Source organism: Nilaparvata lugens, chromosome 2 (genome assembly GCF_014356525.2).
Source record: "Nilaparvata lugens isolate BPH chromosome 2, ASM1435652v1, whole genome shotgun sequence".
Lineage (NCBI taxonomy): Eukaryota > Metazoa > Arthropoda > Insecta > Hemiptera > Delphacidae > Nilaparvata > Nilaparvata lugens.
Window position 1 is genome coordinate 68,064,699 of NC_052505.1, and position 23,622 is coordinate 68,088,320.

The 23,622-nt window shown below is 34.8% G+C and overlaps 1 protein-coding gene across 1 annotated transcript in view; it reads left to right on the plus strand.

Moving 5' to 3' along the window:
• Positions 1 to 16,347, plus strand: part of LOC111044084 (retinoblastoma-like protein 1) — a 40,330-nt gene extending 23,983 nt beyond the window's left edge. The window contains exons 12-19 of the mRNA XM_022329147.2: positions 2,993 to 3,172; positions 5,178 to 5,374; positions 6,774 to 6,953; positions 7,480 to 7,621; positions 8,775 to 8,911; positions 10,601 to 10,783; positions 13,059 to 13,251; positions 14,240 to 16,347. Of these exons, the coding sequence (XP_022184839.2) occupies positions 2,993 to 3,172; positions 5,178 to 5,374; positions 6,774 to 6,953; positions 7,480 to 7,621; positions 8,775 to 8,911; positions 10,601 to 10,783; positions 13,059 to 13,238 (1,199 nt within the window). The 3' untranslated portion in view covers positions 13,239 to 13,251; positions 14,240 to 16,347. The remainder of the gene's footprint in view (positions 1 to 2,992; positions 3,173 to 5,177; positions 5,375 to 6,773; positions 6,954 to 7,479; positions 7,622 to 8,774; positions 8,912 to 10,600; positions 10,784 to 13,058; positions 13,252 to 14,239) is intronic.
• The last annotated feature ends 7,275 nt before the right edge of the window (positions 16,348 to 23,622 follow it).

The following is a 23,622-nucleotide window of genomic DNA, read 5'->3' on the forward strand; positions in this document are numbered from 1 at the left end:
CCCTATGGCGCTACAGCCCTCTGTGGGCCTTGGCCTCCGCCACGATTCTCCTCCATCTCGGTCGATCCTGACACAACTCTCTCCAGTTTCTCACTCCCATCACTCTAAGGTCCTCCTCCACACCATCTATCCATATCTTTCTTGGACGACCTCTCCTTCTAGGTCCATCTATTTTTCCATTCAGTGTCGCTCTTGAAAGCCTCTCATTATCCATTCTCCACACATGGCCAAGCCATCTTATTCTCTGGGCCTTGAAAAATCTAACAATATTCTCACCCTGCAGTGCTTCCTCCACCTCTGCATTGCTCCTTCTCCTCCATGTATCCGCTGCTACCCTTACCGCACCAAAAATTTTCCTCACAATTCCTGTCTCAAATACCCTCAATGCCTCTTCGTCTTTCTTAGTCATTGTCCATGACTCAGAACCATAGCATACAATAGGTCTGATCAGAGTTTTGTAAAGCCTCATTTTACTATTTTTACCTAATACTTTTGATGTCATTAGTCTCTTATTTATATAGTATGCTCTGTTCCCACTCATAATACGTTTCTGAATTTCATCTACCATATTGTTTCCAGCATTGAGGATAGTGCCAAGGTACTTAAACTCATTCACCCCTTCAAATACTCTCTCTCCCACCTCCAAGTCAATTTTTCTTTTTCTAGCGTTCACTGCGGACATTCTCATATATTTTGTTTTTCCATCATTGACCTGCAACCCCATTTTTTGTGCCTCACTTTCTAAGCTGGAAAAGCATTCCCTTATGCAGTTAGCATTTCGCGCCATTAAAACCACGTCATCTGCATATGCTCCTACCTGACTCATTCTAAAATATATATTTCCACCCAGGTTCAGGTTCTGTATAGCATGATGCAAGGCAAGGTTGAATAATACCGCCGCTAGCGCATCGCCTTGCTTTACTCCATTTGTGATGCGTATCTCTCTGCTCTTCCTTCCTCCAATTGCTATCCTTGCCATAGACCCTTCCAGACTCATCTTCACCAGTCGCACAAGCTTTTTAGGAATGCCAAATGATTCAAGCGCATTGACAAGCTGTCCTCTATTAATTATTGAATCAAATGCCTGTTTGAAGTCCACAGACAGCAGATCTACATCGCTGTTATACTCTATACATCGTTCTAACGCTTGTCGCATGGTAAATATTTGATCAGAGGTTCCCCTCCCTCTTCTGAATCCGCTCTGATATTCACCTATCATTTCCTCTGCATATATTGAAATTCTGTCCATTAATATGATTGAGAATACCTTGTAGGCCAGATTCAGTAGGGTTATGGCTCTATAGTTGCAGCACTCCTTCTTGTTTCCTTTCTTATATATGGGGACAATGATTCCAACATTCCAATCACCTGGCATCACTTCCTCTTTCCAGACTTGGCAAATCAGTTGATGCAGCTCCCTGCTCAGCCCTTCTCCACCATGTTTTATCAGCTCAGCTATTATCTGGTCATTTCCTGGAGCTCTATTGTTATTGAGTCGTCCAATAGCACGCTTTACTTCATCATGAGTAGGCTCTTCCACATTGATTTCCGGTCCAAGAAAGGTTCTATTTTCTTCATCCTCATTTCTCTGTTGTTCATTCAGTGCAATCTCAAAATATTCCGCCCATCTATCCAACACCTTATCTTCCTCTGTCAGAGCATTTCCATCCCTGTCATTGCAAATATTCAATCTTGGCTGTTAACTTTTGGTCATGCTTCTCACTTCCTTGTAGAAGGCTCTGTCATCTCTCTTCTCTTGCAAGGCTTCTATGTTTCCCAGCTATCTTTTCAATGATTCTCTTTTCTTTCGTCTACATGTTTTGCTGGCTTCTCGTCGGCTGTCCCTATAATTTTCATAGTTCTGTCTTGTCCTTCTCTGTAGCATTCTTTGCCTGTCTTCATTTCTTCTTTCAATCCTCCTTCGGCACTCCTCATCATACCACTCTCCATTTCTCGTTTTAGGCTCTTCACCAATTGTTTCTTTAGCAGCTTTCACTATCGCCCTTTCCATGCCCCTCCCCAGTGATCTTCCACAGAATGTCTCCAAGTACCCTGATCAAGCTTTTCCTCCAGCCTCTCACTTTCCTGAGTAACCTTCAATTTTGCAGAATTCCATCGGATTCTTCTTTTGTTCTGACATATTTGTTGGTTAGACAGTCTTTCTCTCACCTTAACTCTAACTAGGAAGTGGTCTGTCTCACAATTTGGTCCTCTTAGTGTTCTAACGTCAATCACCGATGATGCATGTCTTTTATCAACTAGTACATGGTCAATCTGATTTACCTGATCACTTCCCGTTACAGACCACGTTCCAAGGTGGATTCTTTTGTGTTTGAAGCAAGTACTTTCAATGATCATATTACAGGAGGCTGCAAACTGTCCCACCCTAATAAAGGCCGCCCTAATAAAGGCATATAATCAATCAATCAATCTCTCACTCTCTCTCTTTCTCTCTCTCTCCAAAATAATAAGGTTATGATTTTACATTTTAAATTATTGTTTCACTCCAAACAACATGAACTTGAAATTTTCAATTTTTACTCAATTTCGCCCACATCACTTTTATTGTAAAGTGTAAATAAGTCATTTATCTATCTCTCTTTCTCTCTCCAAAATAATAAGTTTATGATTTTACATTTTAAATTATTGTTTCACTCCATAACAACATGAACTTGAAATTTTCAATTTTTATGGTTGAAAACAAAAATTTCCCACTCAAATCATTATTTATTAAAAACATATTGAGTAATTCTGCCAAATATTAACAAGAAAAAAACACTATTCAAATTATGAAATACAATATTGTACTTAATATTTGCTAAATGAAAACAAAAATATTCCACTGAAATCATCATTCATTATAAAAATATTGAGTAGTTCTGCTATATTTTTAGCAAGAAAAAACTCGTAATTCAAATTATGAAATACAATTATTGTACTTAATATTTGCAATATCTGAAGATTCATTCTAAACTCTTAATTTTATTTACAGAAGCATCAACTCCAGTTGCATCGGTCTCGGAAAGATTCCAATCGCCATTGGCGATGAGCATTGGCAAGAGGCCGTGGCGGCTAGTTGAGGCCAACAGTGTTCTCAAATCCATCAAACCTGGCCAGTCGTTGCTGCAGTTGCCAAACAATTCATCCAAGGTCACCGCTGTTAGTCTTCCAGGTACGGTTCATCGTATTATTTACTGGGCTATTTAATTGATGGCCCCATTTAAAAAAATCGTATTTACTAAAATAACACTCATAAATGGACACCGAATATATCCATATAAATAAAAATCGAGCCTCAAATTTGGACATTTAATAACTTTTTTGTGTGCACCGAATTTGATGATTTTTTTTAGTTGTGTTTGTTATGTTCAGGAGGAGGTTTATGGCCTATCAAATTTATTATTCGACTTCAGGACTTTTCCCTAAGGTCCTTCAAAGTTTACATGTAATCCTTATGGGAGGAGATTTGTGAGCTGGCCACCCACAAAAATAAAAATCAGCTGTTATAATCATTGCGTCATCCAACAGCCGTCGGTAGATCTGTTTTTCTATTTTCTTTCTACTGAAAAAAATTTAATTGTTATAATAATCCCGCGGTACGAACGACGTCCAAACTTGGGTCTTGGTAGAACTCGAAATGCTGTAAATTTAGAATATGCACGGGAAAAGCAGTAGCAAGGAGATATACCATTCAATTTTCCAGCAAGTTGCATTCAACTATATCTAAAAATACAAACTGCTGCACAACTAATCAAGCATATAGGAAGTCCATATTGAGATATAAATGTGAATACTGATTGTTGGATAATTTTCATAAAAATATAGTGCATCAGATTAAGCTGAGGCTAACCACACCTGAGGAGACGCGGCTTGGTGATACAAAGTGTTGATCTTTTCACACCGTTCCACGTCATGCCCGATTCAGTGTGTGTGAGTTCTTCCATTCAAACCAATAAGCAAAAAGCACCTGGATGCAAAATGCCGCATCGCACCTCCTCAGGTGTGCATCCAGCTAAAGTTTGCCATGAGATGTATCAATTATTTGGCGGTACGAAGTTCGCGGGGCCAGCTAGTTTTTTAAATAAAATATAATACTACTAAATGAACACAATCTTTGTACGAATGGATACCGAAAATCCAAAGTTTTTATTGAAAATAATCACCTAAGGTCCCTTTTAAACTAGGCAGCCAGGACGCGCAGCCAGCCAAGCGTCCAGCTAACTCAGTCAGCCAGCGGGCGGTGGCCCACTCCATCACCAGGCATTGTTTCTAGACAAGGGCAGCCACGTTTGACTATAGTGAGGTCCACTTTATAATGAGCGGTTAAAAAATACAAAATTTTGGGGGGCCCCAGCTCCCTCAGGGGGGCAAATTTCTGAAAATCCTTTCTTAGTGGATGTTTTCAGGCTACCTTAAACAATTGTGCAAAATTTCAAGTTTTTAGACTCAGTAGTTTGGGCTGTGGTGTGATTTCAGTCTGTCGGGGCTTAGCCTTTTATATTATAAAGACTGTCTAAATAAGTAGGACTACTGTACTTATTACCAAGCAATTGAAAAAGTTGTGAGTCACTGGAATATTCTTCACTTGGTTAATATTGTCAACTAAGTTTTAAGTTTCATAAGTACTCTTACAATACTATGGAAAGTATTGTAGATTCTCCAAAAAATTCATCTTCTGAGTGATAATCTATAGTATGTATTTTTCTTATTCTTAAACAAGTTTAGAAGTATATTTTCTTGCTTCCACATGATTTGATAATTTATTTTGTGATATTAAATATCAAAGTATTGAAAAAGATATCCTGAATTTATAAGTACTTAATTTGTTCAATTAGTAGAAAATTTATTTGTTGCACTTTCTCTTTTCTTTACTCATGTACAAAAATACATGTTCAATCGTTCTTCTATTTATGTTTTATTTTATATAAATCTTGAACAGCCATGAAGCATGACATTCTTCACATAGACCTTGGATAGGTACACATACTTTTGACTCTTGAATTATCCCATCATTATTATACTTCATTTATCCATTTTTTATCAATGACTACTTATATGTCGTCATAAGGCGACTTGAAATTGTTTATGAAGGGCTATTATAATGCTCATATCAAGAAATAATGGATGAAAAAACTACAATTACTCTAATTTAAAAATACTGATTGAATTTGTTGCAGCTGGAGAGGAAAAGGATGTGAAAAAGTATATACCAATAACAATCAGTGGTTCTTCGGGCAGCTTCATCATACAAGCTAAGAGCATTCAAAGTAAAAAAACAGAAGGTGCAGATAAACCAGAAAGTAGTGAAAAAACCGTGAGTCAGAAAGAAAATAAACCAAAACGAACTGGTTCGTTGGCTCTGTTCTTCAGAAAAGTAAGTAATTTTATCAATGTTTCCACCTTAACTATTGGGTATTGGCTATTGGGTATTGGGTATTCAAAGATTTCCTTTTGTTAGCTAATAATATTCAAATATAAATTTAATCACCTCATTCACCAAGATTTAAGAATTTTCAGAAATGAGTTGAACTAAAAATGAGGATAATTTTCTTTTAATAAATGATAACATCTATTTAAACATTTTTTATAATTAATATGTTTTGTCTCTGATTGTTCTGTGATTTGTCTTCTATTAATGGATTTATGTTGCTTCTAAATGTTGAATATTTCATCAATCTTCTATATTGTTTACAAAGAAGCTTTGGAAGTAAGCATGTACGAGATACAAAATACACGATTGACGACGTATCATCAGATTTGAACTACCGAACTGATTAATTTAACATTTCGCACAAAGTTCGAAAGATTTACCGAGGATGGTTGATCTTATTAAACCTTAATTTTAATTAATTTATTTAATTTATTCATTTTTTTTCAACTACATAGTCTATGTGAAAAAGAGTCCTATAAATTGCCTTTTCTCCCAATACATTGATGGTGCCATGCCAAAATACGAGTCTATGGAACTGTAGGTTTCCGGTTACATCCCAACCTGAGTCAATATTTTTCTACAATTAATTTTTAACTGCAATGAAGATTATTCATGTAATTATGACAAAATACTGATAAATTATCATATTTTTTGTTTGTCCAATTAATTTTCCGTGTATTATATTCATTTTGTAGATTTCAAGGAAGTGGATAGGATTATAATTTTAATTTTGAACTTTGATTAATATAGTTTGACTATAATACAAACTATACTGTTCTTCCAAGTAATATAAGTATTTTCGACGATAAGTTATTTATTTGTGTTTTTCGCTGACCCATGGGGAACATGGTTTAAACCTGCTCGTTAGTAAATAATGTTACTGTTGAGTGATGTTAATAATTGATATTATTATATTTGAACGGAGTCTTATTATTATTAAGAATATAGAATATGATTTTTTAATCAGTTCTCTTCTCTTTTCTTATTTTCCTCACAGAAGTTTGAAATATTGCTGTTTTAGAAGTAAGTTTGAGTTTCTTTTCAAATTTTTTTAACTATTAATACAGTATTTTTCAGTTATCAGTGGTGATTTAGTGAAGTATTCTTATTGAATTTGGTTTTCAACTTTTCTAAATTCTAAATTCCTAGTTTATAAATATTTTGGACTTAAAATTGTACAAAAATCATGAAGTGTAAACATAACCTATTTTTGAACAATTTCTATCTAAATTTGGGAAAGGAATAGTTTTGGGCTTTAAGCCTGTCGTTCCTTTCCCAATCATTCATAGTTGTGATATTGTATGTAACAATGTATAAATAAAAATATTGTCGTCTGTTTCAGTTCTACCATTTGGCGTCGGTTCGTATGCATGAGCTGTGCAATCAATTGAATCTAATGGACACTGAACAACGCAGAAAGATATGGACGTGCTTTGAGCATTCAATTGTTGAAAACATTCATCTGATGATTGACAGACATCTCGACCAGATCATAATGTGCTCAGTTTATGTCATTTGCAAGGTATGACAGTCATAAGGTTTCTCGTTTTTAACCCTATTGATTTTCATCGAATTGGTGAACACAACGCCTATCACCAACACAAACATACTATTTTTAGGATATTTCAATTATTACCAAACCTTCTACGTATTACGATTTTTTAACATTTTCTGTTGATTGAATGAGTATTTAAAAATGTGTAATATCAGTACAGCGATGTAAAATGAATTTATATTACAAACTTTGTGAAACTTTATGACTGAAGTAGCCCCAGAATACCTTCAATGGATTATTTCAAATCTATTTTATTACAACAAAAATTATTCATTCTGAAAATTCAATACTGTAGCTTTAATACTATTAAATTTAAGATAGCTGGAATAGATGTAAATACCCTTAATAAAATTGTCTCTTACCGCTTTGATTCACATGATATTGAATTTCATTTGTAATTGAAACTATTTGAAACTTGGATAACTTGAGGATGTTATTTGTTTTTTTAATTGAAAACTTCTACCACTTGATAATAATAGAACAAACATTTCAGGTTGTGGGACCAGATAGAACGTTTACTGAAGTGATGAAATGCTATCGCCTCCAGCCACAGTGCAATTCCAACGTCTATCGCAATGTGTTGCTCACAAGCGATGCCAGCAAAACGAACGCCTATACATTGTCCCTCAAGAAAGGTCAGTTCGAATCTCTCCTATTTGCTCGATAATCAACTATTGTAAGATTGGCATTATAAAGTCAGTGAAATTGACAAGAACGCAACGTTATCACTTCTCTGTTTCCACTGCCTTCTGTAGTAGATAGCTGTGATTCTAGTCATCCTGGTATATTTGATATAATATTGATGGTTGACTCGTGAATATTTTATATTCACCAAGAAAATTTATCTTTTCATTATTTGTTAAAATGTTTCTGTAATTAAGATTAAATATTCTGGTAGCTCATTATAAAAACGATTTGGCAACAGTGTAGAACTAGAAAAGGATAGAGCCACCTGCTTTGTCTGCAGACAGAAGGATAGCAAACTCCTGTTAATCAAGTGCTGACTTAGTAACGTGGATCTCATTATAGCGTGGATCATCACCCTTTATCTTTGCTTATTTTTGTCAATTACCAAATGATAGATATTTTACTAGCATATCATAGAATGTACTATTTGTTTTTTGGTTTCTTTAGTAATGGTATCTTATCTTGAATCAGATTAAAATTGAAATTTTATTGTTTACTTCAACATAAGAGAATACATGACAACAATAATCATCATATCTCAATAGAAAAATATGTCAAATAAGTTTTTATTTTATGTGCTATTGTGTATATTCCCATACTCCCATCATTATAAACTGTTATTTTCTGTTATGCTACTATTGCAAACTACTATGCAAATCAGTACTATTAAGAAAAGGACCAGAACCGTGAATAGGAATTGAAAAACAGACTGATTAAAGAAAAACACACACACACACATACTTGTATAATAATTGTTTGATAAATCAAGGCTTAATCCTTAATTAATTCTTGTATTAACTTGCATGGATAATTCAAATACGAAGATCATTGTTTCACAACCTCCTATTAAATATTATAAGACACAGTTGAGCGGTAGCAGTGAATTTGATTTGTCGGCCGGGTTGGTTTATTGGTAAGGAGCGTTACAAACATCGGTCTGCTAGCACCGCCTGGTTCGTGGGTTCGAATCCCGCCCATGGCATGGACGTTTGATCATCTCATCAAATTCATAACCCACGCACAAGCAAAAAGCTCATGTAAGCAATAATAAAATTCATTTTAACATATTTAATATTTTGTCAATGTTCTATTCCTTTTCAGATGAAGCCCAAAAGGAGGAGGAAAATAACGAGATCCCACAGCAGAAAGAAACCAGAGGAGATCTCATTAAGTTCTACAACACTGTCTATGTAAGAAGTGTACAACCCTTTGTTCTGCGTTTCAACCAAAAGGGTCGAGTAAGTATAGTATTAACAAAGTTAAATAAATATTTCATTTTGTATTTTACGTAAAATAATTCAACTACGATCATGTTATATATTACTGTAATAACCCTTCAGTTTTTAGTTAAAAACTGTTGAGATATTATTCTGTTGCATACTTTTCACCTACAGGATAATTATTATTATGTTGATTGATTCTAAAAAATGCATTATTAGTTTCTAAATTTTAAAAAATCTTGGGTCATACAGACCAATCAGAAGCCATACATTCACGACACCACAACCACCCGCTTGCATGACTGTTTTGTGTTTTTAGTTTGTCAGTATGTTTCCTTTCGCTTTTTTACTAACCTATCCAATTAAAAGATCCTTGAAGTGTGAGCAAATAATAATACTTACGTCCTATTGTATTCAGCTGAAAACATCAATCAATTGATTATTGTTATGAAAAACAGTCATTGTCAAGAAACTATAAATTGTATTCAGCTGAAAAAACATCAATCAATTAATATTATTTTAATGGAAAACCATTGTCAATCTTCATGCAAAGAAAAACTCCCGGAAAATACTTTAGGGTTCATGAATGGGGCTTGAGCAAGAACTTCATCGCCGACTACTGAAGCTTACTTACTGAATTCAAATTAGAATCGTATCTGGATACAGCCCTTTGTGTCATCCAACATGAAAAGTATCACATATTTAATAAATAAACAAAAAAATGTCAACCACTTTTTAATATTATTAAGACAATTCATATCATAACAGTATCACTTTTCCTAATTATCAGATTGATAATGTTCAACAAGTGGCTAACAACATTTCTTTGTGTTTATTCATTATGATATTATTTAATATTTATTCGAATACATCTTACGTTACCAGGTCTGATAAGACCTATAGCAAACACTAAAACGTGATGAAAAAGAAAATATCAACATAACAATGCTAAGGTAGATTTAAATACTGTGCAATAAGAATCATTTATTAAACTAAGTTATAATGAATTATGAGTTAGGTGCCGGTATACAATTAAAATACAGTGTATTAAGTGATGAGAGAAAATTAAGAACGGAAGCTCAGGTGGAAAAGATGAAAAAAGGGAAATGAACATTATCAATAATACATATTTTTCAAATAATAGCGGAGTTTTCAAATGAAATAGGTAGACACGAGGAAAGAGGGTTGAGAAAAGGTAGACACGAGGAAAGAGGGTTGAGAAAAAAAATTAGGAAGGCGAAGAAAAAATTCATAAATAAATGAATAAATTATCACGAGTAAAACGATAGTAAATGGCTAAGACAATCTAAACAAACTCCTGTATTTAGAATTTTTAGTCCTGTAAAAATAATTGTGGGTGAGAATTTAATGGAATACTCTTCTAGTGAGGAAATTGCAAACAGAACGAGGTGATTAATAAATGAATAGAATATTGTTATGAATTCATCGATTAATTATGAGTGACTTTTACAGCTATTAACTTTATAAGTAAAACGTTTTATCAATTAGTTGATGAAATGATAGTTCCATTATGGAGAAATACCATAACATCACTCACCATACTAAGTATAATTATAATACTACATCATATTTAAAAATTCTCAAACTTCTAACATAATGAGAGAAACAATGTAAAATTTTTTTTGTGATGTTGAGTTTATGTTATCTTTACCATAAATGAATCAACGAATATAATGTGAATTGCAGAGTGAAGAGTTGACGCTGTCGCCGCTGCTGGTTGGAAAGTCGACGCCGATGTCGCCGCGACGCCGCGTCTCCGAGAAGCACTCAGTCTACATCCGACCGCTGGCCACCTCAGAGTCCGTCCCACCCTCCCCCAACACCCCCATCCGATCTCTCAGCTACTGCTTCAGCCGGAGTCCCGCCAAGGTCAGTCTCTCTCATTATTACTGCCTCATCTCATTATTATTACTCATCATTACTGTCTCCAATCAAGTAGACACGACACATACTTCTTTTGATCTCATTTGAATTGATGATTTGGGGTTTTTTAAACATGAATTTGATTTGTCCTCAAATTACTGAAATAAAGTTTCGAGGCAACCGGAGTTCTGAGGCAACCGGATCCACAGCAGAGTATGTATCACTGGTCAAATTTCATTTTGTATCGACAAAAATACATAGTATAAGTAGATTGTTAAATTTGGAAAAATATAGTTCTGAAGAATATTGAAAGCTCAATTAAAGATAGTAGAATCATGAAAAAATAGTAGATTAATAGAATAATATTAATCCTCCGCTAACAAATAATGTGCAGTTTTACTGCACAAGTTGGAATTTGGAAGTTGTTATCTAAAGTTCTGAAAAGTCTACTATAGGTAGCTAACTCTTGATCAGAAAATTTCTGCAATATAATTTATGGAAAAGTTTAAGAGTTGAGTTTTCAGATATTCACTTTTCCTGTTTCATATTCAAATAAACCTTTATGCAGCTTTGTAACCTAAGCAGAGTATGATGGGTAGTGGCTTCTGGGCCACTCTGTATAATAATGAATATAATATTCTCATTCATCATGTGCCAAATATTTCCTATAGCTATATGATAGTAACCTGAAGCTATATGATTAGTTGTGGCTTTTGGGCCGCCTCTCTGTATAATGAATATAATATTAGTGACCCCCTGGGTTGGATAACTCGCTCATGAACGTTAATCTTTGAGACTCGCAACCTCTAATTAAACAGAATTGATGAAAATTATGAAAACAGCTGAATATTTCTCTTACAAGAATAATTTGACAGTTGGTTTCATTGGGGATCCTAATTAAAATGTACAATTAATCTCCAAATATTACTCTGTCGCTTCAAGAGAAAATGAATACTCTTCAATGTTTTTTTCCTTTACGAACTGCCTGTTAATGATCACTTTCAAATACTTGAATTACGACGAAAATAGATGGCGAAAACCCCATTTTGATATAAGTTGTAAATTATGTTGTATATTAACCAGCTGAAATCATTATGTGTCAGCGCGTGTGATAGCTCTCAAATAGCCTCAGCTGAATGACTGTAGTAATTGCATGCAATGAATTCTTCAGCTGACTAAAGAATAAATCATAACAATTTTTTCTTATGCACTTTAAATGTTATAAACCAGGTCAAGACACCCGTGTTCCTTATGGAGCGGCCATTTTGTGCGGTTTTTATGGCGGTACATTTCAAAATCCAATCTAATTCAATTTGCTCGTTACAAAATCATGCATTTTGCATTTTAAAAACAATATTCTGGTTCAGATAATATGTAAATTCAAGTTTTCGATTTTTTAATAATAAATTTCAATAACAAAATAGTTCAATAATTTATTAGCCTATTAAAAATTGTTCTTATTCTTGTAACATGTTATCATTCATAAGGCATTGGGACAAGAGGCTAACCTCAAAAAGAGTTGAAAGTTTCCAATCAATTAAATCTAAAAATCAACAATTCAGTTCCTAGTTGGAATCTAAATATTATTATTCTGTCGGAAGAATTTATTTTACTATTGAAAGCCAAGTAATGTCCCTTGGAAAATATTATAAATAACACCATTATGTTGTTTACTCTATAATGATAACAGCTGATAAATTTGAAAATTGGTGAACTACAACCCCACAAAATTGCGATTTTGCAATGCATCACGGGATCGTGTCATGACCTGCATTTAAAGACCTTGGGCTGAAGAATCAACTTACGCGATCTCTGGTGGCAATATTCTCTCCAAAATAAGTTTATATCTTTTCCATGGAAGTGCTAGTGGTCGTGCTCATGTCAAAAAAATTTCAAACAAATTCATTCAAAATAAGATTATTTTTAAATTCAAAATAAGGCGCTCTGCATCTATCATCTGATCTCCACTTTCTACACGGAAGCGCTAGTGTTCAAACTTCTGATCCCCTATTTTCATATCCTGAATAAAGACGAAGGAGTGAGTAAATTTTGTTGTCTAAGGAATTTCCCTAAAAAAATTCGAAGAATACGTGTTAAAAATTTGAAGCTGATCGATCAATTCTTTCTAAAGTTATTGACAGACGGACAACGACTTTGGCCTTTAATAAGTCAGAAGTGAGAACTCGCTAACGCTCGTTCAATTAGTTATCATGTGCCAGATCCTGTTGAAATTGCTGTACGCTTTGCATTTGACATTTGTCGTAAGTGTGTGGTGTTTCAGGACCTGCGCGCAATCAACACAATGATCCAGGTGGAGTGCAACAGGAAAATTGGGAAGAGGCTTCTGGATGAGAACGAGGAAGTGACGCCAGCCAAGCGACCGGCCTGCCAGGCGGTCAATCGCAAAATGGCCGACATCTTTGTTGATCGGCTCTGTGCCAAGAAGACCGGCAAAGAGTAGATTCACAGTTTAGGTTAGTTGCTCAATCAACATTCTTCTTCTTTCAAGCTTCGTTTAGATTTCTATTCAAGTACAGTATAAGAATTAGCATGAATTACAAAATATATGACCAGAATTTAATACACTCACGCGCATAAATCTCACACTATTCTCAACATTCTAAGTAAAAAAAATGTGTGTGATTTGGCATGCACTTCGTAGAAGTCCACATAATATACTTGTATAAAATACAACTCTTAACGTACCTCGAGATCTTACTCTTTTAGTGACCTACATTTGTGACCGTTTTATGACCATCCCTAAATTGGCTAAATTCATAATGTTCAGTCCGCAAGTCAGATTTAAAGAGCCAAATTTAAGTTGAATGTGGAATCGTAAAAACCTTGAGGAAAAATCTGTGTTGTTCAATTAAGCAACTAAAATTGTTAATTTTAGAAGTTTTGACTTATTTTCATCAGGTTTAAACATGGGTTTCCTAAGATATTAAGAAAACATGAAATTCTCGGGGTTGCTATTTGAGTGCGTTTTCATTTATTCAGCAGGATTTTATTATTGTCTCTGGAATGAACTTGTGATCACTCTAAATTTTCCATCTTTTCACCTCGTACGTTTACCTTCAATTATTATTTCTCTGACGTTCGTAGATAGGTATCTATCTACTATTCATGTTCATTATTCGTTGTTATTGATCCAATGATCGGAGACTGCTATTTTAAAACCACTGTTTTGAATATCAATATCTGTTTTTCATTTTTTTAGATTAATTTCATTTTCAAACGTTTTCCTTCTAGATTTCAACTTCGACTTTAATATCTGGATTCCATGCTATCCGATCCAATGCTTTTCAGGGGTCAGCTTATTACTATATTACTAAATTACTCATTAGCATCACTACCTACTTAGCATATCATTGAAACCGGATTGTTTGGTGCAACCCAGCATTAATGATTCAGCTTCAATACTGATGAGATACTGTATTAATAGAATGTTTTTGTTCACAGGGCTTTCACCTTCCAGAATATGTTTTATTTTATTTGGAAGAATCCAACATGCAGTGAAGAAAGAAGAAGGTTAAGATACTGAAAATAGAAGATACATTATTTTCCATTCTTGGCATCTCCTTTAATACAGATATAGTTTTATTTACAACTGTTTGTAATGTTGTTCTTCTTTCTGTTTCTCGATTACGAGTTCACGAAAACGTAAAAATATCTCTTGATGTTCTATTACTCGGTGTTCCTGATTTGTGCTGCACACGATATTGAAAATGCATTTTTACATATTTTTATTGTATTATGTAACCTGTCTTTTAGTTAATATTAATTAATCATGGCATCATGACTCCTCAATGATAATTATTAATTTCATTTGAACAATTTTATTCTAATAAATATATAATATTCCATGGTATGGATAGCTGAAACTTTCAATTGGAATGACAAGTTTTCAAAGCTAAATTCTTCTTTGACATTAGTTTGGAAGAAAATAGACTATTATCATTGTATTTTTGTTTTCAATAATCAATAAAAAAGATATTAGTCATGTAACATCAATCATGATTTATAATTGAAGATATTATTGAGCAAACTGAGAATGATAGTTCTTAAAAGTTCAATTGTGAAGAAGTAGCATTTTTTGGCAATGCTGTTCCAGGTGAGGAGTGCTGCCGCCACACGGAATGCCAATTGAACCTATGATCGATACAGTGATAGCCAATCAATTAGCTTAACTATATTATGTTGCCAACTAACTACACTTACAAACATTTGAAATAGCTTATTATTATTATTATTCAGTTAATAAGTCCTAAAATTAAATAAATAATAATTGATATTTATTTAATAATTAATTAAATTAATTGGTTAAAAGTATCAAATAAAGAAAATAAATCTATAAATAAACAATTACAATATTCAATCTCCAATGCTGCAATAAATCACATTCTCTCCACTGTTTTAAAATCTCCTTCATTACTTTTAATCGATTTACAGTTAATTATACTTATTTGATATTATAAATCCCAGCTGATATTTGATTCATACCTCTTTAAAAATACTCATTGTTTTCTTTATTGAAATATTTATTTTATCATCCTTAAAAATGATTTTTAAACATGATCTTTTAAGATTCATCGAATGGTGAATGCATCTCTTAATGATACTACTTATGTCCTTCTAGGAAAGTGAGTGGTAGATGGTTTGTTCCAACTCAATTTGAGCTAAGGGCAAAACGTTAAATAAAACGGCAATGATTAATTTTCACATTGTATTAAGATTTTAAATTTTTTTAATTTTCATTTTTAAGTTTATTTTTAGTTTTTAATCGTTTTAACCAATTCAAGCGAATACAATAAAGAAATAAATTTACATGATGGAACAAATGAGAGCCAATTTATCATTCTACTGCTTTATTTCTAATTTCAAAACTTGTAGCTATTTGCACTAATGGTATTGGTGCCACCACTTTATATTATGGAAATGAATATCAATGAAAGTTGCATAATGGATAGCTTTCAATAGGTACTGTAGATTTTAATTATTCTCTAATTTAGATTAGTCTATGTATAATTATTTTACACATATATTTTTAAAGAATAGATAGTGTTTATGTATATGATATAACTGAAAAAATATTTATTATTTTGTTATAGCTCTGCTTGAGCTGATATTTTTAAAAATTAAGTTTTAATGTACAACTCAACCTTTTTTAAAGGCCCTGTCGACAGTGAGGCTCACTCCATTTGGAATGAAACTTGAGATTACTTTGCGTCGTGAGGTTATTGAAGCTTGTGTGAAGTACTCTATGTTGTTCATCATTGATCTCTTTACTTAGTTTTCATGTTATGAAATCATCGCATTAGCGTAATTTTGTAAATAGTTGATGGGATACATCACTATTATACAACTAATGAAATGACAACTTACTCATTACTATGTCACTGCAAATCAGAAATCGCTTTTATCATAGTTTTTTAACTAGATTTATGATCACTTCTAGAAACCGTTATTTGTATTTTTTGATTGCTATAAAAAATAGCACACCTGCAATCCTTTCCCTAATAGAGTCACCTGTATGCTAATTGCAATAAATAAAAGAGTCTTAATATTGACGAAAGTTTTTCTTCATCATCCAAATCATCCGTTCTTTCAGTTTATTATGAATGTTAGAACATCCTTCTATGAAGGAATTAGAAGGTAAGGAGATTAGTTGACTTCTCTGAAAATAGTAGAAAGTTTTTTTTTAGTATTTTGTGGAAATTTTTAGTTTTATACACAAGCTGAATAATTTCAAACTAGAGGTGTTATTTCTCAGCGAGCCGCGTGGTTTGAGCCACCGAGGCTAGAGCACATAACCTATCAATTGTATGTTGAATGAACGTTTGCTTTTACGTGTATCTACGTATGAACGTGCATGCTTTTACGATTTATATCCAATAAATCATCGAATCTAATGAATAGGTTATTTGTTATAGCCGCGATGGCACGAGTCGTCGCTAAGGAATTGCACCTTAGGCTCTACTCACACGTGACTCAGGTCGAGAAGAGACTCGACTCTAGTCGAGAGCATGTGTTTCCAAATGGTGACACTCAGACCAGTCGATTCTAGTCTCCGCGACGTCACCATTTGAAAACACATGCTCTCGAATGGAGTCGAGTCTCTTCTCGACCTGAGTCGCGTAAGTGTGAGTTGAGCCTAAGAGTAATTTAATTTAATTCTTGAATATATTGAGCTATTAAAAAAGGCCATCTTGTGCAATTCGCACTACACTACTGTTACAGCTTAGAAAAACGTTTCGGTCAATTTGAATTTGAAGTTTTAAACCCGCATCACTTTAGATTACCAGATTAAGTCACCAGAGAGTAACCAGCGGTCCGTCCGTGTTTAAAGCAAGCCGGCAGCCAGAATCCTGTGTCTTGGCTGGCGACCATAGTGTAATGAGCGCAATAATAACTATGTCCTGCGACTCGCTCGGACAATTGGTGTCCCATTGATGTTTCATTCATGGATGAGGTTCTTACATTGTGGATGGTAGATCCAAGGCATGTGGATTGGTAGCTGACCTCTCCAAAGCTTTTGATCTTGTTGATGGAGAGATCTTGTCTCGTAAGTTGCAATTATATGGTTTGCAGGATGTAGTTCTCAGATGGTTTGACTCTTACCTCTGTGACAGATATCAGCAAGTCGAAATTCAGTCATCCCCTTACGTCTATAATTCAGAATGGATGAATACAAGGAGTGGGGTCCCTCAAGGAGCAGTTCTTGGTCCATTACTCTTTCTTATATACATTAATGATTTACCTTCATATCGAGAATCTGCACACTGTGTGCTATACGCCGATGATGTTAGCATTTTATTAAAGAGTAACAGTCAGCAAAAAATGGAATCTGAGTGCAGAAATGCGTTTGAAAAATGAGAGAGGTGGCTGATATTAAATCGTGAAAAAACCAAACAAATACCATTCAGAGCAGCTAGAAAAGCAAACTTGGAGATAGAAGAAGGCAGTGTGGAGCCTGTAAACAACATTAAAGTTCTAGGAGTAATGTTAGATTCCGAAATTTCCGGGAGACCTCATATAGAATCTTTGAAAAGTAAGTTGAGTTCTGTAGTATTTGTATTTAGAAATCTTAAAGCATTGTTGGACCCTAGAACTTTCAAAGTTGTATATTTTGCAATGTTTCATTCCCTTCTGGCCTATGGGATCATATTTTGGGGGAACTCGAGCCAAGCAATTGACATATTCCGAATCCAGAAGTGGGCAATACGAGTAATGGTTGGAGAGTCGATTCGTTCAAGCTGTAGACCATACTTCAAACAAATGAAAATTCTACCTCTTCCAAGTTTGTATATCCTAGAAGCAATATGCTTTATTGATCAAAACAAAGATAAATTTAAAACTGGTGCACTTTTTCACAATTATTATGGAACTAGACATAGAGAGCAGTTGCGAGATGATACGCACCGCACTACATTATATGAGAGAGGAGTTAAAAGTGCTGGGATTCGATTGTACAACAAACTACCAGCCCTTTTAAGAGCATCCACAGGTCATAAATTTAGAGCCTTGATTAAGAAGGAATTTTTAAATATCTATGCAAACTCGATTGATGAATTTCAAGCTTATTTTGAGAGGCTTGTATAATACATGATATACAAGATGCCAATCAGAGCCGTCTGCAATCTCGTAAGCCACCGGTTAGGACGGCAATTACAGCCTTAGATGCAGGTTTCAGTTTAACTGAGGCCTGGCAACAAGCGTGGTCAGCAAAGCAGAACATTGACATCCCATTTGTAGCCAAAAGGCCCCCAGGCTTCGATTTGCCTCGTAAAACATGGTCGGCATTGAATAGAGTACGAACTCTTCATGGTAGATGTGCCTATCTGATGCATAAGTGGGGGAAGGCTTACTCCCCTTTCTGTGAGTGTGGAGCAGTCCAGACTGTGAGACATATAGTGGAGGAGTGCCCCAGATCAGCATACACGGGTGCACATGAGGATTTCCTGGTGGCTAAACCAGCATCAATAGCCTACTTGAATACCCTGGAAGCATGCCTCTAATTTCCAGGTCAAAAGTGACTAAGATATTTTTATTCGTTTTATATTGTTTTCTTTTTTCGAATTTTGTGATTATAAATGTGTTGTATATGCTGCCATACGCTAAATAAATAGATGATCAGTGGACGAATGGTAATAACAATAATAATAATAATTAGAGGCCGACTCTGGTGTCCTAAAAGTGTTGTTTCAGAAATTTAATCGTGTGATGTTTGCTTTGTAAACAGAAATCCCACAGTACCAAAAACTTTAGTCTTTTATCGGACTATTATTTTATAGGTAGTGGATTAATAGAATAAACAGAAATGTTTTGTTCTATTGTGGTTGGGCGCAGGTTGATTGTGTGCATTGCGAGACTAGTAGTTGCAATGGCTTGGCTCGAATCGCTAGAGGGAGCCGGCAAAGTCCCGGCTGGGGTGCTAAAAAGGGACAACGGAAAGAGAGGGTAGCTGCAACCAAGTTCGGGAGCTGCTGCTGTGCTGTGTTTGCCCTGGCACGACAATTCATTAAGTAACAGGATTAGGGCTCGACTTGCAGAGAGCGAGAACCCCCTCCCCTTCCCCGCCTCCACGCCACACTCTTCTTGCAAATGAAACGATTAGCGCAAGTTTACACATGCCAGCCCTCCCCTCCCTCACCCTTCACGGGTAGCACAAGAATCGAGGGTTCAGCTCGAATCTATCCACGTGCTATGGAAATTCACTCCCCGATTTGATTGATAAATCTAGAGCCGTAATATTCGCAACCGTTGTAGCAGGTTTCGATTGGAATGCCACAACTCTGTCCAATGTAGGCGTTTCAATATTGTTGTTTCGCCTACAATAGTCTGCATTAATTGCAATTAGATTCTAGCTGGGCTCAAGTTGTTGATTTATTTAATCGGAAGCATTTCTTGAATGACATTCATAATTATTATAAACTTGGTCAATTAATCAATCTTTGTATCCTTGATTCATACTAGGATAAGACTATACTAAAGGACATTTCTATATTCTAGGACAAAAAGCATTATCCAATAATCTCCCACAACAATATTATCCTCTATTCTCTAAAAGTGCTGCATATTTTTGTATAGGGTATTTAGATTAAGTAATTTATTTAATATACGTACTTGGTAAGCTGATTGTCTGTTTTGGTGATAAATATCATTCAGTTTTCAGCCTTTCTCTGTGCATAAGCCTCTTTTCTGTGGATAAGTCAAATTCCAAAGATGCATTTACACTACTAGGATAACTTATAGTTCGGCGGTTCTATTTTACAGTAGAAATGTAGGTACTTCTTCCACTTGTTGATTTAATTAAGCGAATTCTGATATTGGAGGAAGATAACAAAAAAATGCATACCAATTGAAACTCGAGGCAATTCAGGGATTCATTTTATGAAAATGTAACGCATTTATGATTATACGCATATCAAGTTATGCTTGATCTAGGTATCATGATGATACAGCTCTTCAAAATTTGCTAATTGAAGTGTAACTCAGAATTAAATACGGTAAGTCTAGATTTCATTTGTTCGATCTCTGCTTATGGTGTGCTAAATTCCAAAGCTGGAGTGATATCGATAGTCAAACATGAGCTCTCAGAATCATCTTTAAGCCGGTGACACACTTGTCGTAATTATAGCGTTCCGACCCCACTCCAATCCGATTACTGATGACAACGGCCTAGAATGGTGTATGCATGCACACATGTCCGTCATTTGATCTGTCCTACCATCACCCCTCCATCCTACAGAAATATCGGACATGAGTAGGATTGAAACAGTGTATGACAATATTGTGGCCCTGGCTTTACACGTAAAGGTGTTATCATGAATGAACGTAGCCTATTCACCTGGTGTAAAATTATTTAAAAGCACAATCATGCATGCTCATTCCTTGTGTTTCGTGAGAGAAGAATGTGTGAAGTAAGAGAGAATGGAGGTTGAACAGGTGACGCTAGAAAGAGTAAGACGAAGCGTGAAAAGAGATTTGCAAAGAAAATAAAAGAGGAGGGAAACGTAACTAATCTGAAAGAAGAAGCGACGGTGAATTGGAAGAGCAGAGCACTCAGTTGATTAAATCAAGAAGGGAAGTAGGCGGGTGAGGCGACTCCCGCCGGATTTAAAGTCGCAATTAATTACAGGCAAACTCCATGTGAACATCAGGAGGATAATTAATTTTACAATCAACTAATTATTTCGAAGAAGAGTTCTATTTGCTGCCTTCTCCAAAGTAAATTTCCTGCCAGCGTCTTCTTCTACTCCTGAGGCACTGATTAACCCGTTCGGCCCTCCTGCGCGTCTTATTCAATACAGACCAAACGGTAATAAATCCAGGCCTGTTCTGGCCCAAAGGCTACTTTGCAAATCTTCGCGACTTCCAGTCAACACGCCAATTGAAAAAGCTAATTTACCTCGCAAAGTTCACTTTTCCAACTGATTAATTAACCTTATTGCTGTTCTGCTCCTTCTAATTGGATCGTTTTCCAACTGCAACTTGACGTGCCATTCAGTTTGTCACCTTCATTAACACCTGCTCATTATTATTTTTATATTTGCTTCAAATTTAGATTGCAATGACCTGAAAAGATCCAAAGTTGTTGAAATTAAATAGAGATAGAAAAATATATTAGCTTTCGTCCATCATGTCTTAATCAATGTTCAAATATTGGTATCATCATTATGCTACAAATGAATGTCTCATAATTCTGCACAAGTGAAAGATCACAATATTTCAATAATCAAAATCAACCTCGGTGACCTGTATAAACATGAGTACACCATCCAAAATATTTATAATATACTACTTGAGAATATTATCATGATCATCTTGAAATTGTGGTAGTACTTTCTTTTTTCTTGAAATAGAGTAGGACAGAGCAGTACTTATTACTCACTAAAACTCACTCATTACTACTAAAGAGCTCAAGATAAGATCATATTGATTTCATTTGATGAAACTCAACGTCAGGTTCGTCAGTCAGACTCTCTGAGGCTAAGGATAGTAAATTGTAAGTTGGATGAAATTTGTGTTGTATTTTACAATGATCCTTCATATATCAGCATATTTACGCTATTCATTCTAGCTCAATCGATATGTACTACATAATGTAGTAATTATGAAAATAATGCTAGTCTATTTTTATCATTCCATTCATTGCTACATAAATTAAATAGTTCTTAAAGTGAAGTAGAAATCTTTCATCTCAAAGTCTTCCGAATTTCTCTGAGAATTCTCCAAATTTCCCATGTCACTGAACTCCCTAAAGAGTCAAGAACTGAGAAAATTATGAAATACATAATTCTTTTATCATTCCAATGTCTTCTTCATGGTTTTCGATAAAGTAGTTGTTGTGCACTATCTAATGTCAGCAACAAGCATTGCACTACCATTCAAGAAAGACGATTATTTGAGATCATGATTTAAGACAAGAGAGGAGAATTTCTGCGCAATGCTCTTCAACTACGAACTTCGCTTCTGGACAAAAGTTGGCAGTGAATATGGCAGATTAAGGATTGCCGTTTTCCAATCGATTCGATTTGGTGGCCGACCTCTTTGCTACAGCAACTAAGTGCCTGTCGTTTTCCCAACACATAAAAGTCACACTTTCCCAAAGTCATTCCACATCCAAACTCTCCCCTCTCTGGCACCCCCCCTCAATCGATGGCTTGAGACTTCCAAACGATCTTCCAAGGGAGTTACAATTTATACTCCAGTTAAGTTGTCTATAAAAATGCTGTGTTATAATGTTCGAACTTGTGAAGCATCTCACTCCAGAAGCTCTCAACTGCTTATTGAATTGATTTCGGTTGATTGATTGAGTACAACCCGAAGCCGTTTGATGAGATATGTATGAGGAGTAATCTATATTGATTGATGTCCATGTTTAAGAGGGTATACAAATTTTATCAGTTCTAGTTTTTAACTGTAGTAACTGAAGAGATGCGTTTAAGCTCTATCAATTGGATTAAGAGATAAATTTGGTAGCAAAGGATTAAACTCCCGAATCAACTTTAGTTGCGTAATTAAATTGATAGTGATGATTGCTGGTTCAAGAGATAAAACAGTTACCGTACCAGTTACAGTTACCTAACCCTTTTTACAGTTACCTCATACATTAGCTTGACAGATAATCTGGTTTGATTAATCACTCACCAATAATTATTATTTTTCATTAAGGGAGATGAGAATAATCAGTGTGAATTATTACTTCACTGTGAAAAATTATTGTATTGATCAGAGGTATATTAGTTTTAGAATCTCTGTTGAGAATCAAAATTCTTATTCTCTTACCAGTAAGTTTTCATCTGAACTCAAAAAATTAATATTTGATACCAGTTTGGACCTTCATAACATACAACTACGCAATAAACCCCTTTTTGATCATCTTGCATATAGCCTATTTTTTTCTTTCGTAGTTTTATTATAATATTTTCTACTCATATAGATGGTTTAGATCGATTCATATTGATAATGACTTTATTTGTATTCGAATTGCAATTATTCGCCTGCCGCAATAAGAGTAAGCCTTATATGTAAACTGTCAGTGGAAATCCACCAATTTGACGTTCACGTTTTCACTTTCAGCAAGTACAATCCAATCCAGTCACGAACCCAACCCTCCATAATTTGATAATGTTCTCATATTCGCGATGTAGTAGGTTAGAAATCACATTGCAAAAAAAACTCGAACTCAATTTAGTTCTGGAATCATTTGAAAAATTGCAATTTGAAGTAAAAGGACTGGCTGGGTTAAGTGAGCTGTGCAGTTTTTGCTGTGGAGTCTAATGTGGTTATAAGGTTGTGGTCAGCGGTGGTATTTATTCAGTTTGAGCAGGCAACAAAGG